This window comes from Leucoraja erinacea, unplaced genomic scaffold, assembly GCF_028641065.1.
Source record: "Leucoraja erinacea ecotype New England unplaced genomic scaffold, Leri_hhj_1 Leri_358S, whole genome shotgun sequence".
NCBI classification, from domain to species: Eukaryota; Metazoa; Chordata; class Chondrichthyes; order Rajiformes; family Rajidae; genus Leucoraja; species Leucoraja erinaceus.
This window is the reverse complement of record NW_026576259.1, coordinates 19,468-38,935: the sequence shown is the minus strand read 5'-3', so window position 1 is coordinate 38,935 and position 19,468 is coordinate 19,468. Positions and strand designations below refer to the sequence as shown.

Here is a 19,468-nt window from a genome sequence, read left to right as displayed (position 1 = left end):
CCCCTCTCATGCCTTCATAGTCCCCTTTGTTCAACTGCATCACTGACACTTCTGATTGAACCTTCTGCTTCTCAAATTGCAGATTAAAACTCCTCCCACATCCCAAAAACGTGCAGGTTTGTAGGTTAATTGGCCCTCTGTAAATTGTCCCTAGTGTGTGGGGAGTGGATGAGATAGTGGGATAACATGGATCGAGTGTGAAAAAGCATGGAATTGGTGGCCTGGAGGGTCTGTTTCCTTGTTGCATCAATCAATCAGTTATTCAGTGGCAGCAGGCCCTTCAGCCCAACTTGCCCATGGTGACCAACACGCCCCATTTACAAGAATCCTACCAGCCTGCATCCTTCTAAACCTGTCCTATCTGTGCCTATCAGCCATGATCATATTGAATAGCGGTGCAGGCTCGAAGGGCCTACTCCTGCACCTATTTTCTATGTTCCTATGAACCTGTACAACAGCCTTTTAACCGTAGCAATGGCAGTGTCTCAACTACCTCCTCTGGCAGCTAGTACATACACCCTCCACCCACTGAGTCAATAAAAAGTTGCCCTTCAGGTTCCTGTTAAATCATTTCCCTCTCATCTTCAATAAACCAATCACTCGACCAATCAATCGACCAATTAATCAATCAATCAATCAACCAGTCAATCAACCAATCTATCGATCAATCAATCTCACTAAATCAATAGCAGCTGGATTATTAGTAATGGTGACCTCAAAACTAATGTCAAGTGGAGTTTATTGTAAGATGCACTAGTGTGGTGAGATACAGGTACAATGAACATCTTGTTTGCAGCAGTGGTACGTGGACAACATCAACTATGCATGAATTTCACAGACTTGATTCAAGGAATGAAAATCTATGAAGTATCGAGCAGGTGAGGTCTACCCTCGGTGGAGTGGGGAAGATTGTACATGTCTGTGTGGAAGATGCAGTCGAGGGTCCCGACCAGAAACGTCACCTATCCATGTTCTCCACAGATGCTGCCTCACCCTCTGAGTTACTCTAAGTCTGCAATGGGGTAGAGGTGAATCGGACAGTACCGTAGCTCATGGAAGGGCCGTTCACAAGCCTGATAACAGAGGGGAAGAAGCTGTTCCTGAGTCGGGTGGTGCGCGCTTTCAAGCTTCTGTACCTTCTGCCGGACGGGAGCGAGGAGAAGAAGGAATGACCGGGGTGGGACAGGGACACGTCTTTGATGATGTCGGCTGCTTTCCCCGAGGCAGCGTGAAGTGTTGAGTCAACATATCTTTAGGTTTCGGGTTATTATGAGTCCAGTGTCTGCAATGGGGTGGAGGTGAACCGGACCGTACCCTCGTTCACCCATAGTGGACATTGGACTTTGTCTTTGTCTATGGATGGACACCATGTGTGTCTTCATCATCTCCAGCGCTCCATTGATACAGTAGTTCTTGGACACTTTCATTTACAGGCATATTCCCAGCACTCAAGAACCTGAACTGTTTTCGAGAGAGGTTCAGCAGGCTAGGACTTTATTCCTTGGAGCACAGGAGGATGAGGGGTGATCTTATAGAATTGAGAATGATGAGGGGGATAGAGAGAGGTGAATGAGATAATCTTTTGCCCAGAGTAGGGGAATCAAAAACCAGAGGACATAAGGTTAAGGTGTGGGAAAGATTTAATAGGAACCTGAGGGGCAGCCTTTTTACACAAAGGGTGGTGGGTGTCTGGAACGAGCTGCTGGAAAAGGTAGATGGGGGGGGGGACTATCACAATGTTTAAGAGATATTTAGGCTGGTACATGGATAGGACCGGTTTGGAGGGATCTAGGCCAAACACGGGCTTTGTATATTGGCCATGTAGGTCGGTGTGGGCAAGTTGGGCCGAAGGGCCTGTTTCCATGCTGTATCACTCTGGGTGCCACATTCAGATTGGACACATCCCAATATGGTGATTCTGCGGAGCTCAGTAGAAGTCACTGGAGACTTGCCAGAAATTCTAGTAGGAACTGCAGATAGTAATTTTTAAGAAGGAACTGCAGATGCTGGAATAATCGAATGTAGACATAAATGCTGGAGAAGCTCTGCGGGGGTTGGGAGGAGGGGCTGGGTTGGGGGAGGAGGGGGGGGGTTGAGGGGGGGGGGGGGGGGGGGTGGGGTTGGGGGGGGGAGGGTAGTGGGGTGGGGAGCTGTCTAAATGGTGGTGGATGTCTGCCCAGCGACTGAGGATGAGCGTGATTTATTGAATTGGGATTCTTCGCTTCTCTTTATGAGGCCTTTATGAGCCAGGAGTTTGACCAGGTTCCTCCTGAACTTCACCCCGATGAAGGCGTAGAGGATTGGGTTGATGCAGCTGTGAAGAAAGGCCAAGCACTGGGTGGCCAGCACGGCCCTGTCCAAGTGGTGAAGCTCGATGCAGGAGAGTTTGATCCGTTCGACTCTCACCAGTGTGTCCACAACCATGGTTAGATGGTAGGGCAGCCAGCACGCCAGGAAGGCCAGCACCACCGCGATGATGACCTTCATGGCTTTCTGCTTCAGGAAGCCCTTGGTCTGGCACAGTTTCCACACAGTGACGGAGTAGCAGAAGACCATGGTGGCCAGCGGCATGAGGAAGCCGATGACCAGGCGACAAACTTTGATGCCCAGTTTCCACGTTTTGTCAAAATCACCGCTGTGATCCTCGTTACAGAAGGACCGATCATAGTCGTAGTCGTAGAACACTTCATTGTAGAGGACGGGCAAGGACAGGAGCAGGGCCACGAGCCAGACGATGGCACACACCAGTTTGACCATCCACGGTCTCTTGTGGCCGTGCGACTGGACAGAGCGGACAATGGCCAGGTAGCGGTCCACGCTGATGCAGGCCAGCAGGAGGATGCCACTGTAAAAGTTCACCTCCTGCAACATACTGATCACCTTACACATGGCGTCACCAAACACCCAGCCAGACACGGCGTCCACTGCCCAGAAGGGCAGGGTGAGGGCAAAGAGCAGGTCGGCCGTGGCCAGATGGAGCAGGTAGACGTCCGTGGATGAGATGGAGCGGCGGTTGTGAAGGATGACCACCAACACCAGTACATTCCCCGTCACGGCCAAGAGACACCCCAGGCTGTAGACCACCGCCGTGATGGTCTTCATGGTCACATACTCCTCCTGCGCACAAGGACTTGAGTCTGCGTAGTTATCTAATCCTGTGGTCATGTTATCGTTCCTGTAGAAAGACATTGTGATATTCGTAGAAGTTCCCTGAAACAAACCATAGATTGGAAAAATGGGATTAGTGGTAATTTATACAATTATTCCCAGAGCGACATACTCTTGCAACAAACTCTTTGAATCACTTCTCTCTAGAAGGAGACTCCGGACTGTCAAAGCCGCCACAGCCAGACATAAAAGCAGCTTTTTTCCACGAGCAGTAGCTCTGCTCAACAACCAAAAACCTGTAGCCTCCTTTTACTCTGGTATTTTATTTCATTTGCATGTTTAATCAATAATGTTTTATTATTAATGTTTAATGTTTTATGTATCATTCTTAACTGTCACTGTATGTCATGTTGTCACTTGCGGGTGAAGCACCAAGGCAAATTCCTTGTATGTGAACATACTTGGCCAATAAGCGTATTTATTCATTCATGCATTCATACTTTATATTTAGGTTCATGTGATAGGAGAAAAATGAGGCCATTCGGCCCATCAAGTCTACTCCACCATTCAATCATGGATGACCTGGAGTATTGTGTGCCGTTTTGGTCCCCTAATTTGAGAAAGGACATTCTTGCTATTGAGGGAATGCAGCGTAGGTTCACAAGGTTAATTCCCAGGATGGCTGGGAACTTAATATTCAGGGTTATACATCCTATAGAAAGGACAGGCAGGTGGGCAGAGGGGGAGGGGGAGGGGGGGGGGGGGGGGGGGGGGAGGGAGGGGGGGGGGGGGGGAGGTAGCTCTGGGGGTGAGAGAGATGGAATTCAGTCCCTTATGAGGGAAGATAAAGGGACTGATGAAGCAGAGTCACTGTGGATTGAGTTGAGGATTTGTAAAGACAAGAAGACACTAATTGGTGTTATTTACAGACCCCCAAATAGTAGCCGGGATGTAGGGTGTAAGTTGCAGCAGGAGTTAAAACTGGCATGTAACAAAGGTAATGCCCCTGTAGTGATGGGGGATTTCAATATGTAGGTAGACTGGGAAAATCAGTTGGTTCAGGACCCCAAGAAAGAGAGTTAGTCTAATGCCTCCGAGATGGATTCTTAGAGCAACTTGTAATGGAGCCGACCAGAGAAAAGGCAATTCTGGATTTAAACCCCTGCCCCCACAGTACGAGTTCATTCCAAGAGTTCTCCCGAGTTTGCCCTGATTCGAACTCGGTGATTTACGGTAATGGCCGCTCGTCGGTACTCGGGGCTCTCGTGGACATTTTTCATCATGTTGAAAAATCTTCACGAGTCTTCACGTGCTTACCTGCCGGTAGCGAGTCTTCCCGAATACCTGCTGTTAGCGCTAAGAGACGTCCCGAGCTCTGACGTACCCGCTACGTTCATTCTTTGTGCTTACCACGAGTTTGATTTTTTTTTTAACTCGGGAGAACTCTTGGAATTAACTTGCACCGTGTTGTCCAATGAACCAGATATGATAAGAGAACTCGAGGCAAAGGAACCGCTTAGGAGGTAGTGATCATAATATTATTAGTTTTACTTATTAATTTGAGAAGGAGAAGGTTAAATCAGAAGTTGCAGTGATGCAGTTGAACAAAGGGGACTATGAAGGCATGAGAGGGGAGCTGGCCAAGGTAGACTGGAAAGGGATCCTAGCAGGAATGACGGTGGAACAGCAATGGCAGGAATTTCTGGGCATAATCCGGAAGACGCAGGATCGTTTCATTCCAAAAAGGAAGAAAGATTCTAAGGGGAGTAGGAGGCAACCGTGGCTGACAAGAGAAGTTAGGGGTAGAATAAAACTAAAAGAAAAGATGTATAACACAGCAAGGAGTAGCCGGAAGCCAGAGGATTGGGAAACTTTCATAGGACAACAGAAGGAAACAAAACGGGCAATACAGGCTGAAAAGATGAAGTACGAAGGGAAGCTGGCCAGGAATATAAAGAAGGACGGTAAAAGCTTCTTTAGATATGTTAAGGGAAAAAGAGTAGCAAAGTCAAATGTGGGTCCCTTGAAGGCAGACGGGTGACATTATTATAGGGAACATGGATATGGCAGAAGAGTTGAATAGGTACTTCGGATCTGTCTTCACTAAGGAAGACACAAACAATCTCCCAGATGTACTGGAGGACAGAGGATCTAAGGGGGTCGAGGAGCTGAAAGAAATTTTCATTAGGCGAGAAATAGTATTGGGTCGGCTAATGGGACTGAATGATGATAAATCCCCTGGGCCTGATGGACTTCATCCCAGGGTCCTCAGGGAAGTGGCTCTAGAAATAGTGGACGCATGGTGATCATTTTCCAATGTTCAATAGATTCAGGATCAGTCCCTGTGGATTGGAGGATAGCTAATGTTATCCCACTTTTCAAGAAAGGAGCGAGAGAGAAAACGGGGAATTGCAGACCAGTTAGCCTGACATCGGTGGTGGGAAAGATGCTGGAGTCAATTATTAAAGAGGTAATAATGGGGCATTTGGATAGCAGTAAAAGGATTAGTCCAAGTCAACATGGATTTATGAAAGGGAAATCATGCTTGACTAATCTTCTGGAATTTTTTAAAGATGTGACAAGTAAAATGGATGAAGGGGTGCCAGTGGATGTAGTGTACCTAGACTTTCAGAAAGCCTTTGATAAGGTCCCGCACGGGAGACTGGTGACTAAAATTAGAGCACATGGTATTGGGGGTAGGGTGTTGACATGGATAGAAAATTGGTTGGCAGACCGGAAGCAAAGAGTAGGAGTGAACGGGTCCTTTTCAGAATGGCAGGCAGTGGTGAGTGGAGTGCCGCAAGGCTCGGTGTTGGGGCCACAACTGTTTACCATATATATTAATTAATTGGAAGAGGGAATTAGGAGCAACACTAGCAAGTTTGCGGATGAGACAAAGCTGGGTGGCAGTGTGAATTGTGAAGAGGATAGGAGGTTGCAGGGTGACATGGACAGGTTGAGTGAGTGGGCAGATGCGTGGCAGATGCAGTATAATATTGATAAATGTGAGGTTATCCACTTTGAGGCAAATACAAGGGAGCAGATTATTATCTCAATGGGGTTAGGTTAGGTAAGGGGGAGGTACAGCGAGACCTGGGTGTCCTTGTACACCGGTCACTGAAAGTTGGCTTACAGGTACAGCAGGCTGTGAAGAAAGCTAATGGAATGTTGGCCTTCAAAACAAGAGGATATCAGTATTGTAGTAAAGAAGTTCTTCTGCAGTTGTACAGGGCTCTGGTGAGACCACATTTGGAGTATTGTGTACAGTTTTGCTCTTCTAATGTGAGGAAGGACATCCTTGTGATTGAGGCAGTGTAGCATAGGTTCACGAGATTGATCCCTGGGATGGCGGGATTTTCATATGAGGAAAGATTGAAAAGACTAGGTTTGTATTCACTGGAGTTTAGAAGGATGATGGGGATTCTCAAAGAAACATATAAAATTATAAAAGGACTGGACAAGCTAGATGCAGGAAAAATGTTCCCAATGTTGGGTGAGTCCAGAACCAGGGGCCACAGTCTTGGAATAAAGGGGAGGTCATTTAAGACTGAGGTGAGAAAAAAACTTTTTCACCCAGAGAGTTGTGAATTTATGGAATTCCCTGCCACAGAGGGTAGTGGAGGCCAAGTCACTGGATGGATTTAAGAGAGAGTTAGATAGAGCTCTAGGGGCTAGTGGAGTCGAGGGATATGGGGAGAAGGCAGGCCCGGGCTATTGATTGGGGACGATCAGCCATGATCACAATGAATGGCGGTGCTGGCTCGAAGGGCCGAATGGCCTCCTCCTGCACCTATTTTCTATGTTTCTATGGCGGGACTGTGATATGCTGAGAGAAAGCAGCGGCTGGGCTTGTACACTCTGGAATTTAGAAGGATGAGAGGGGATCTTATTGAAACATATAAGATTGTTAAGGGTTTGGACATCATGAGGCAAGGAACTATTTCCCGATGTTGGGGGAGTCCAGAACCAGGCGCCACAGTTTAAGAATAAGGGGTAAGCCATTTAGAATAGAGATGAGGTAACACTTTTTCACACAGAGTTGTGAGTCTGTGGAATTCTCTGCCTCAGAGGGCGGTGGAGGCCGGTTCTCTGGATGCTTTCAAGAGAGAGCTAGATAGGGAGTCGGGGGATATGGGGAGAAGGCAGGAACGGGGTACTGATTGGGGATGATCAGCCATGATCACATTGAATTGCGGTGCTGGATCGAATGGCCTCTACTCCTGCACTTATTGTGTATTATTGTCTATTGTCTGTCTATCTTTCCATCCTAACCCCATTCTCCTGCCCTACCCATAACCTCTGACGCCTGTTCTAATCAGGAATCTATCTCTGCCTTAAAAATATCCACTGCCATCTCTTATCAAGATTCACTAAAGCACGTGACCAATATCTCACCATTCCTTGAACATCCATGTGCCTATCGAAAAGCTTCTTAAACGCCCTATTGGCCACTCAACCTGTCAATAATTTGGATGCGATACGATAGAGCTTTCTTTATCCCAGGAAGGAAATTCTGCCAACAGTCATAAAACACTAGATACATAGACAGTAGGTGCAGGAGCAGGCCATTCAGCTCTTCGAGCCAGCACCGCCTTTCAATGTGATCATGGCTCATCATTCACAATCAGTACCCTGTTCCTGCCTTCTCCCCATATCCGCTGACTCCGCTATCTTTAAGAGCTCTATCTAGCTCTCTCTTGAAAGCATCCAGAGAACCGGTCTCTGAGGCAGAGAATTCCACAGACTCACAGCTCTCTCTGAGAAAAAGTGTCTCCTCATCTCCGTTCTAAATGGGCTACTCCTTATTCTTAAACTGTGTGGCCCCTGATTCTGGACTCCCCCAACATCGGGAACATGTTTCCTGCCTCTAGCGTGTCCAAACCCTTAATAATCTTATATGTTTCTTATAAGATGCCCTAAGATTTTTGCCTCCACCACAGTGAGGAGGTGCTTGGAGGACTCACTGTGGTGGATGTTAATTTGTGTTTAGTGTTGTTTATTATTGTATGTATGACTGCAGGCACGAAATTTCGTTCAGACCGTTGGGTCTGAATGACAATAAAGGTATTCAATTAAATTCAATCCTTCTAAATTCCAGAGTGTACAAGCCCAGCTGCTCCATTCTATCAACATATGACAGTCCCGCCATCCCGGGAATTAACCTCATTAATTGGATAAACAATGTTTTGGATCGGGACCCTTCTTCATATGTGTTTTATTTCGTTTAGATGGAAGAGAGGCACAAAAAGCTCGAGTAGCTCAGCGGGTCAGAGAGCATCTCTGGAAAAAACGCATAGGTGACGTTTTGGGTCGAGACTCTTTAGTCTGAAACGCAACCTTTTCCTTTTCTCCGAAGATTTAGTTTAGATATACAGCATGGAAACAGGCCCTTCGGCCCACCGGGTCCGCACTGACCAGCGACCCCTGCACATTAACACTATCCTACACCTGCTGGGGGACAATTTACATTTACACCAAAGCCAATTAGCTTACAAACCTGCACGTCTTTGGAGTGTGGGAGGAAACCGGAGCACCCTCTGAGTTACAGTATGCCATCTTTTTGTGTCTTATCAGTGGAAGGGAGGTTGGTTTGTGTGACGGTCTGGGCTGTGTCCACAATTCTCTGCAATTTGTCGCTGTCTTGGACAGAGCTGTTCCCAAACCGTGCTGTGATGCATCCCGACGTGAGAGAGTTGAACGTAAACGCGAGTGAATAAAAGACTTTACCTGCCAGTTGAAAGGATGCGATCGTCTCTACAAGACGCCAAGCCTCAGGAAGACAAAACCAACTGCGTTCAACGAGACTAATTCACTGCGTTTTGGAGAGAGGGGAGAGGTGGAGGGCGAGTCTTCAAGTGAGTGAAAGCAGAAGTGGTTCAGCAAGTCATGCTGCCTTAATCAAGATAAAATGACTCGTGTTTGCATCTGTGGAAGAGAGATACATGCAAGGGGAGATGTCAGGGGGAGATAGTGAACAGGCGGGGCTCGAGGGCTCTTTCACCCCAGCGGGGAACAAGAGAATAAAAGGCACAAAGTGAAGGAACAACGCAACAAGTCGGGCAGCAGGTAAGAATTTCACTGTTCTGTTGCCGGTAAACGTGGTGATCAGACACTCTTTGGATGGCACGGCAGAGCAGCGTGTTGAGTTGCTGCCTCACAGCGCCAGAGACCCAAGTTCAATCCTGACTACGTCTGCTGTCTGTACGGAGTTTGCACGTTTCCCCATGACCCGCGTGGGTTTTCTCCGGGTGCTCCGGTTTCTTCCTGCACCACAAAGGATGGGTTGGAGAGGGTCCAGAGGAGGTTTACAAGAACGATCCCAGGAATGAGTGGGTTAACATATGATGTGTGTTTGTCGGCACTAGGCCTGTACTCGCTGGAGTTTAGAAGGATGAGGGGGAGGACCTCATTGAAACTTATAGAATAGTGAAAGGCCTGGATAGAGTGGATATGGGGAGGATATTTCCATTAGTGGGAGAGTCTAGGACCAGTGGCCATAGGCTCAGAATTAAAGGACGCTCCTTTAGGAAGGAGATGGAGAGGAATTTCTTCAGACAGAGGGTGGTGAACCTGTGGAATTCATTGCCACAGACGGCTGTGGAGTCCGTCAATGGATATTATTAAAGCAGAGGTTCTAGATTAGTACGGGTGTCAGGGGTTATGGGGAGAAGGCAGGAGAATGGGGTTAGGAGGGAGAGATAGATCAACCATGATTGAGTGATGGAGTAGACTTGATGGGCTGAATGGCCTAATTCTGCTCCTATCACTTATGACCTTATGAACTCCCCCTCCCATTCCCACACTGACCTTTACGTCCTGGGCCTCCTCCATTGCCAGAATGAGGCCACACACAAACTGGATGAAGAGCACCTCGTTTTCCGCTTGGGTAGTTTACACCCCAACAGTGCCATAGTCGTAGAGTCATAGAGTGATACAGCGTAGAGACAGGCCCTTCGGCCCAACATGCCCACACCTGCCAACATGCCCCAGCTACACTAGCCCCACTTGCCTGCGTTTGGTCCATATCCCTCAAAACCTGTCCTATCCATGTACCTGTCTAACTGCTTCTTAAATGTTGGGATAGTCCCAGCCTCAACTACCTACTCCGGCAGCTTGTCCCACACACCCACCACCCATTGTGTGAAAAAGTGACTCCAGCACTCTGTATTCTGGGCTAGTGGGCGTTTAAGAGCCCTTACGATGGGCACATGGATATTCAAGGAATGGAAAGATATGGCTAATGTGCTTTAGTGAATCTTGAGAGAATGGCCAGTCGAGCCAGCACCGCCTTTCAATGTGATCATGGCTGATCATCCACAATCAGTACCCCATTCCTGCCTTCTCCCCATATCCCCTGACTCTGCTATCTTTAAGAGCCCTATCTAACTCTCTCTTGAAAGCATCCAGAGAACCGGCCTCCATCGCCCTCTGAGGCAGAGAATTCCAGACTCACAACTCGGTTCTAAATGGCTCACCCCATATTCTTAAACTGTGGCCCAACATCGGGAACATGTTTCCTGCCTCTAGCGTGTCCAAACCCTTAACAATCTTATATGTTTCAATAAGATTCCCTCTCATCCTTGTAAACTCCAGAGTGTACAAGCCCAGCCGCTCCATTCTCCCAGCATATGGCAGTCTGACAGTCCATAGCTGGAACGAGCTGCCAGAGGAAGTGAGGGAATTGCGTACAGTTTTGGTCTCCCAATCTGAGGAAGGACATTCTTGCCATAGAGGGAGTACAGAGAAGTTCACCAGACTGATTCCTAGGATGTCAGGACTTTCATATGAAGAAAGACTGGATAGACTCGGCTTGTAATCGCTAGAATTTAGAAGATTGAGGGGGGATCTTATAGAAACTTACAAAATTCTTAAAGGGTTGGACAGGCTAGATGCAGGAAGATTGTTCCCAATGTTGGGGAAGTCCAGAACAAGGGGTCACAGTTTAAGGATAAGGGGGAAATCTTTTAGGACCGAGATGAGGAAAACATTTTTCACACAGAGTGGTGAATCTCTGGAATTCTCTGCCACAGAAGGTAGTTGAGGCCAGTTCATTGGCTATATTTAAGAGGGAGTTAGATGTGGCCCTTGTGGCTAAAGGGATCAGGGGGTATGGAGAGAAGGCAGGTACAGGATCCTGAGTTGGATGATCAGCCATGATCATATTGAATGGCGGTGCTGGCTTGAAGGGCCGAATGGCCTACTCCTGCACCTATTTTCTATGTTTCTATGAATGAGTGGGTTAACCTATGATGAGCGTTTGTCGGCACTGGGCCTGTACTCGCTGGAGTTTAGAAGGATGAGCGGGCACCTAATTGAAACTACCAAATAGTGATGTGGAGAGGGTGTTTCCACTAGTGGGAGAGTCTAGGACTAGAGGGGACAGCCTCGGAATAAAAGGATGCACATTTAAAAAGGTGATGAGGAGGAATTTCTTTACTCAGAGCGTGGTGAATCTGTGGGATTCATTGCCACAGACGGCTGCGGAGGCCAAGCCAAGGGATATTTTTCAAGCAGAGATAGATAGATTCTTGATTAGTGCAGGTGACAGGGGTTATGGGGAGAAGGCAGGAGAATGGGGTTAGGAGGGAGAGTTGGATCAGCCATGATTGAATGGCAGAATAGACTTGATGGGCTGAATGGCCTAATTCTGATCCTATCACTACTGAACGTATGATTTGACTGGGTGGCTGGCATGTTTTTTTACTGTTTCTCGGTGTATATAATGATAACAGAGTCAGAGCATGGAAAAAAAATCAAAAACTATAAGTTTAAAATGGAGAGGGGTAAAGTTTAAAGGAGATGTGCAGTGCAGGTTTTTTACACTGAAGGGCTCACAAGTTCACAAGTTATAGGAGAAGATTTAGGCCATTCGGTCCATCAAGTCTACTCCAACATTCAATCATGGCTGATCTATCTCTCCCTCCTCACCCCATTTTCCTGTCTCCTCCCCATAACCTTTGACACCCGTTCTAATCAAGAATCTATCTATCTCTGCCTTAAAAATATCCATTGACTTGTGGCCTCCACCACCGACTGTGGCAATGAGTTCCACAGATTCACCACCCTCTGATTAAAGAAGTTCCACCTCACCTGCTTTCTAAAAGAGTGTCCTTTAATTCTGAGGCTGTGCCCTCTGGTCCTAGACTCTCCCACCAGTGGAAACAGCCTCTCCACATCCACACTATCCAGGCCTTTCATTATTCTGTAAGTTTCAATGAGGTAGTGAGGGTGGTGGGTGCCTGGAACGCGCTGCCAGGGGTGGGGGTGGAGGCAGATACGATAGTGGTGTTTAAGAGGCTTTTGGATCGGCACATGGATATGGAGGGATACGGATCACGTGCAGGCAGAGGGGAGTTGGTCTTGGCATCATGTAGGGCACGGACATTGTGGGCCGAAGGGCCTGCTGGACTGTTCTCTGTTCTGTATTCTCTGTTTTCTGTCATCTGCTGTATATTCTTTATTCTCTGGTCTATTGTCTGTGTTCTCACAGGTGATGGGAGCAGAATGAGGCCATTCGGCCCATCAAGCCTACTCCGCCATTCAATCATAGCTGATCTATCTCTCCCTCCTAACCCCATTCTCCTGCTTTCTCCCCATAACCCCTGACACTCGTACTAATTAAGAATCTGTCTATCTCTGCCTTAAAAATGTCGACTGACTTGTGGTCCCCACACCCGTCTGTGGCAAAGAATCCCACAGATTCACCACCCTCTGACTGAAGAAATTCCTCTTCAGCTCCTTGCTACTGTGCGTGAAGGCTGTGTGTTCGAATCACATCGGGGTCACCAATGCAGTGGCACCAAACGTGGTGAATGAACAGTTTTATACAGACATAATAGGTTTGAAATCCATACACGTTTGGTCCTCCAACATATTATCATTGCTGCTGCTGCTGTTGAACCTGGGTGTTGTCTCCAGCTCAGCTACCTGTCGACCGCAGATCTCCAGGTGAGACCTCCTTATGTAGCAGGACACTCCCCTTAACCCTTGACGTCACGTGACAGCCTTCGTAACCACTGACGAGGGTTCGACTGTAAAGGGCCTGTCCCACTTACGTGTCATTGGCACGCAAATTACGCGACCTCGTGGTCACGTTGAGGCGTACGGGCATCGTATGGCTGCACGGGGCCGGTCCCACTGAGAAGCAAGGAAGGGTATGTAGTTGTGCGCGACATCGCGCGGGGCTCCGAAATATTTGTGGTGAACGAAATCTTCGCACGCCAACGGCCTGTCGTGTAACTGACGGCCAAAGTGGGACAGGCCCAAGACCCTGGCACGACGTCTCGCCTCCAACAGCAGCAGAAGCAGGCAAACGATCGCCGAGCTTGGCCTGGGGTTCACGGCCGGTGCGGTCCGGATCCGCCCCCACTCCTACTCCCAGAGCGGGGCCAAGAAAAATGAAGATAGACACAAAATGCTGGAGTAACTCAGTGGGACCGGCAGCATCTCTGGAGAGAAGCAATGGGTGACGTTTCGGGTCAAGACCCTTCTTTTCAGACTGAAGAAGAGTCTCGACACGAAACGTCACCCATTGCTTCTCTTCAGAGATGCTGCCGGTCCTGCTGAGTTACTCCAGCATTCTGTGTCCATCTTCAAATGACGTCACTCGCTCCAGATGACTGCGTACGCATGCAATCCCGCCCGACCTTCGCGGCTCAATGCGACCACAAGGTCGCGCAATTTGCGTGCCAAGGACGTGTAAGTGGGACAGGCCCTTCAGTGGTCTGACCATCAGCTGACACCACACTATTGCGGTAATGTTCTATTGTGTAACGGTCAAGAAAGATTTGCAGGAGACCTGGTTAAAAGTGGAGGTGCTAAGTGAGTTTATTAAGTTTCCATTGATCCTGGAACCTAGAGGTGCATGCAGTGATATAATATAGACAAAAATTTGGAAGCAATTAAAAAAGACATTAAATTGGATTATTTATCACTTTCTCTCCCCATTCCAAATAATCCCTCATTTAAACCCTCAGTGTTGGATAAAGGGATTGCCCAATGGAAAAATCATGGAATTAAAAATATAAGACATCTTTATAGAAATGGTATTTTGCTCTCGTTTCAGGAGTTACAACAGAATTACAGATTACATTCAAATAATTTTTCCAGATATTTACAAGATTATGTTAAAACACATACACGAGAATACAGATCTCGAGAACCAGATATTCTAGATGGATGTTTGAATAAACACCCTAACACAGTCAAATTAGTATCACATTTATAATACATTATTAGACAGCGAGAACCCGCCGATGGAATTATACTGACAAGCATGGGAAAAGGAATTAGCTCAACCTATAACTAATATTTGGGATGAAAGCCTACAACATATACACCAATGTTCATTAAATACCAGACATTCTTTAATACAATTTAAAGTACTACATAGACTGCATTATTCTAAAACAAAATTAAATAGAATTTTTCCTAATATCTCTCCTATCTGTGATAAATGTCAATGGCAGACGGCTAACTTAACCTATACTTTTGTAAACTGTATTAAAATTAATAATTACAGGATGGATATTTTTTAAATGATCTCTGTAGTCGTCAATATCCAAATGGATCCCGACCCCAAATTAATAATATTGGGCACATCAGAACAATGCCGCATCAGGGTCATTTCGGTGAACGATGTTGATGAAATGATTATAGTCCATAATGAAAGTGGCCCAGCGCTCCGCAATGTCGGCGTCAAAGACAAGGGGAGAGGGCTTGCGGCATGAGGATGCCATGGTGAACGGGGAATAAATCACTAGTAAAACTAGGGGCAAATAAAACCCGATAAACAGGAGGCGCGCGTTTAACTTGCTGACACCATGTAAAGGAGTTAAGTCTGACACACTGTAATCTTTACTAAGTCTTTAATACAGGCCATGTTAAACACGTCCCAGTACTGACAGCATCTAGTCTTCAGGCGTACTGGAACCAAGGGAGCAGCAAGGGGAAGATATCACAGTTATACTGAGATGACTGGGCGTGGTTAGTGGTATTGAGGTAGCTACATTATAGGTTGCATGCATAAACCATCTACATTACCTAAAACTCACAATAAACCAAAGAAATTTTCTTGATTACAGTATAATAATTGGGAAAAAATTGATATTAACATTTTGGAAAGACCGAACGACCCCCACAATCAAGATGTGGTTATGGAGATGTCGGAGACCTTACATTTGTAAACAATTAGATTTGCCTTAATTGACAAACCAGATTTATTTATTAGAATATGGTCTCCATTTATAGATTACTTGAAGGGGTAGATTGGACTGGCACGGAGTCCAGACTGAAGCCTGAACCCAGGACTAGATGAATAGTTATGTTCTCTGACCTAGGGACCCATCTCCCAAGTTGTAGTATTGATGGTACACAAAAATGCTGGAGAAACTCAGCAGGTGAGGCAGCATCTATGGAGCGAAGGAAATAGGCGACGTTTCGGGCCGAAACCTTTCTTCAGACTGACGTGGCGGGATAGTTTATCCTATTTTTCTAATTTCTTTCTCTTTTTTTTTCTATCTATAAATATAAATAAATAATTAGAGGCAATTTTAATATGTATCCGATTAAGGAGGATCCCAGCTACTTTGGTATCTGGCTCCCTGGAATCCTGAATACTTAATATGTAAACGTTAAACATAGTCTGTACTGGTTTGGATTATGATATGCAGATGCCTCTAATAAAAATGTATTTAAAAAAAAAAAAAGTAGACGAAAATGCTGGAGAAAACTGCAGGTGAGGCAGCATCTATGAAGCGAAGGAAATAGGCGACGTTTCGGGCCGAAACCCTTCTTCAGACTGATGTGGCGGGGGCGGGGGGGGGGCACGAAGTAGAAAGGAAGAGGCACTTCACTCCCAGTGGCTCAGCACTTCAACTCCCCCTCCCATTCCGAAACCAACCTTTCTGTCCTGGGCCTCCTCCATGGCCAGAGTGAGGCCCACCGTAAATTGGAGGAGCAGCACCTCATATTTCGCTTGGGTAGTTTACACCCCAGCGGTATGAACATTAACTTCTCCAATTTCAGGTAGTCCCTGCTTTCTCCCTCCTTCCCTTCCCCTCCCCTTTCCAGCTCTCCCACAACCTCCGCCTCTTCCTTTCTTTTTCCCGCCCCTTCCCACATCAATCTGAAGAAGAGTCTCAACCGGAAACGTCACCTATGCCTTCGCTCCATAGACGCTGCCTCACCCGCTGAGTTTCTCCAGCATTTTAGATTTATCTAGCATCTGCAGTTCTTTCTTAAACATTACTTCTAATGTGGCCTCAATGTCTTCTGCAATTTAGATTGGTTGAGGGTAAGAACAGTGTGATTGAGTGGTTGATGGTCAGCATGGAGGCGATGGGCCGAGGGCCTGTTTCCCTCTGTATCTCTATCTCTCTATCATACTCGGCTTGTACTTGCTAGAATTTAGAAGATTGAGGGGGAATCTTATAGAAACTTACAGAATTCTTAAGAGGTTGGACAGGCTAGATGCAGGAGATTGTTCCCGATGTTGGGGAAGTCCAGAACAAGGGGTCACAGTTTAAGGATAAGGGGGAAATCTTTTAGATGTTGGTTAGATTTAGATGGAAAAAAAAAATCACACAGAGAGTGGTGAATCTGTGGAATTCTCTGCCACAGAAGGTAGTTGGCCAGTTCATTGGCTATATTTAAGAGGGAGTTAGATGTGTCCCTTGTGGCTAAAGGGATCAGGGGGTATGGAGAGAAGGCAGGTGCAGGATACTGAGTTGGATGATCAGCCATGATCATATTGAATGGCGGTGCAGGCTCGAAGGGCCGAATGGCCTACTGCTGCACCTATTTTCTATGTTTCTATGAATGAGTGGGTTAACCTATGATGAGCGTTTGTTCATCCTGTTCTTGTCTCCACTGATGTTCTTTCAGCTGTTTGGACGTTCCAATGGTTAGATGTGGCTGGACGTCCCTTCATGTTCCTTCCCAGCCAGTTAGTTAGTGGCCCGGGCGTTTCCATCGTGGTCCATGTAGATGGCGGTGGAGATGAGGCCAGATTCAGAGATGGACGACATGGACCTCCTGTACTTGGAGATGATCGCTCGCCTCACGATTCCAGATTTAGCCAAGATCTTCACCAGGTTCCTCCTGAACTTCACCCCGATGAATGCGTAGAGGATTGGGTTGATGCAGCTGTGCGTGAAGCCGAGGGTTTGGGTGGCGGACAGAGCCCTGTCCACATGGTCACGTTTGGCGCAAGAGTCTTCGATGAGTTTGCTCCTCATCAGCGTGTCGACCAGCACCGTGACGTTGTGGGGCAGCCAGCACACCAGGAAGGCCAGTACCACCGCGATGATGACCTTCATGGCTTTCTGCTTTTGGAAGCCCTTGGTCTGGCACAGTTTCCACACGGTGACGGAGTAGCAGAAGACCATGGTGGCCAGCGGCATGAGGAAGCCAATCACGTGCCGTACAAACCTGGTGGCGGTTCTCCAGATGTCGGCCGATTGTCCGTCGAGGTTCTCGTAGCACAGGGTCCTGGCGCCGTGGGTCCACTCACCCTTGTAGAGGACGGGCAAGGACAGGAGCAGGGCCATGAACCAGACGATGGCACACACCAGTTTGACCATCCACGGTCTCTTGTGGCCGTGCAACTGGGCAGAGCGGACAATGGCCAGGTAGCGGTCCACGCTGATGCAGGCCAGCAGGAGGATGCCACTGTAAAAGTTCACCTCCTGCAACATACTGATCACCTTACACATGGCGTCACCAAACACCCAGCCAGACATGGCGTCCACTGCCCAGAAGGGCAGGGTGAGGGCAAAGAGCAGGTCGGCCGTGGCCAGATGGAGCAGGTAGACGTCCGTGGACGAGATGGTGCGGCGGTTGTGAAGGATGACCACCAACACCAACAGGTTCCCCGTCACGGCCAAGAGACACACCAGGCTGTAGACCACCGCCAACATCATGTTGAGCGAATTCTTCGCCAGGGGGATGCAGGGAGATACGTTGGGTTCAAAATCGTACTCGTACGAATAGTTTTCAAAGATATTGTCAAATTCATGGTCATCTAGATTGAAGCTTTGACCCATCATTTCCTGTAGGAAACACAGATTGGAGAAGGTGAAATGTCTTAACTGTAGCGTTACGTATTTCATATTCTGCACGGCACGGTACAGCGGGTAGAGTTGCTGCCTCGCAGCGCCAGACACCCGGGTTCCATCCAGACTACGGGTGCTGTCTGTACAGTATTTGTACGATCTCCCCCCTAATGTGTGAGGGTTAGTGTGTTAGTGTGCAGAGTAATCGCTGGTCGGTGCAGAGTCGGTGGGACATACACACAGCACCCTTGGTCGGGATCCAACCCAGGTGTCTGTACTAACACTATCCCGCACACACAAGGGACAAGTTACGATTTTGGCCTATTGCTGCACCTATTGTCTATTGTCTAAATATTCCCCACCCCCCCCTCATCTTAGACAAGTCAAGTCAAGTTTATTTGTCACATACACATACGAGATGTGCAGTGAAATAAAAGTGGCAATGCTCGCGGACTTTTGTGCAAAAGACAAACAACAAAACAACCAAACAAATTATAAACACAATCATAACACACATATTCTTTTACATAATAGACCTTGAGTCCCCTACTCTGGGCAGAGTCATAGAGTGATACAGCATGGAAACAGGCCCTTCGGCCCAACTTGCCCACACTAACCAACATGTCCCATCCACACTCATATGCTCGGGATGGTTTGGGTGGGAAGGGATGAGCGATCCAAGATTATATTAAAGAACGAACTTCAGATACAGGAAAAATAGAAGGTAGACAAAAATGCAGGAGAAACTCAGCGGGTGAGGCAGCATCTGTGGAGAGAAGGAATAGGTGACGTTTCGGGTCGAGACCCAAAGTCTCGTTAAAATCATTAACAAAATCTTGGAAGTTAGAGTGTGCAGTGGGCTTGCTATTGAGGGAGTGTAGCGTAGGTTTACAAGGTTAATTCCCAGGATGGCGGGACTGACATGCTGAGAGAATGGAGCGGCTGGGCTTGTACACTCTGGAGTTTTGTAGGGTGACAGGAGATCTTATTGAAACATATAAGATTGTTAAGTGCTTGGACATGCGAGAGGCAGAAAACATGTTCCCTATTGGGAGAGTCGAGAACCAGAGTCCACAGTTTAAGAATAAGGGGTAAGCTATTTAGAACGGAGACGAGGAAAAGGTTTTTCACACAGAGTTGTGAGTCTGTGGAATTCTCTGCCTCAGAGGGTGGTGGAGGCCGGTTCTCTGGATACTTTCAAGAGAGCAAGATAGGGCTCTTAAAGATAGCGGAGTCAGGGGATATGGGGAGAAGGCAGGAACGGGGTACTGATTGGGGATGATCAGCCATGATCACATTGAATGGCG

General features: G+C 47.3%; 2 protein-coding genes across 2 annotated transcripts; both read right to left on the bottom strand.

Moving 5' to 3' along the window:
• Window positions 1–2,131: 2,131 nt before the first annotated feature.
• Window positions 2,132–3,410, bottom strand: LOC129693585 (C-X-C chemokine receptor type 2-like). Its single transcript, XM_055630382.1, has one exon. The coding sequence runs from the start codon at window positions 3,187–3,189 to the stop codon at window positions 2,155–2,157; it is 1,035 nt and encodes a 344-aa protein (XP_055486357.1). The 5' UTR covers window positions 3,190–3,410; the 3' UTR covers window positions 2,132–2,154.
• Window positions 3,411–16,305: 12,895 nt separating this feature from the next.
• Window positions 16,306–18,876, bottom strand: LOC129693584 (C-X-C chemokine receptor type 2-like). Its single transcript, XM_055630381.1, has one exon. It carries the CDS (start codon window positions 18,216–18,218, stop codon window positions 17,055–17,057), a length of 1,164 nt encoding a protein of 387 aa, XP_055486356.1. The 5' UTR covers window positions 18,219–18,876; the 3' UTR covers window positions 16,306–17,054.
• Window positions 18,877–19,468: the final 592 nt, after the last annotated feature.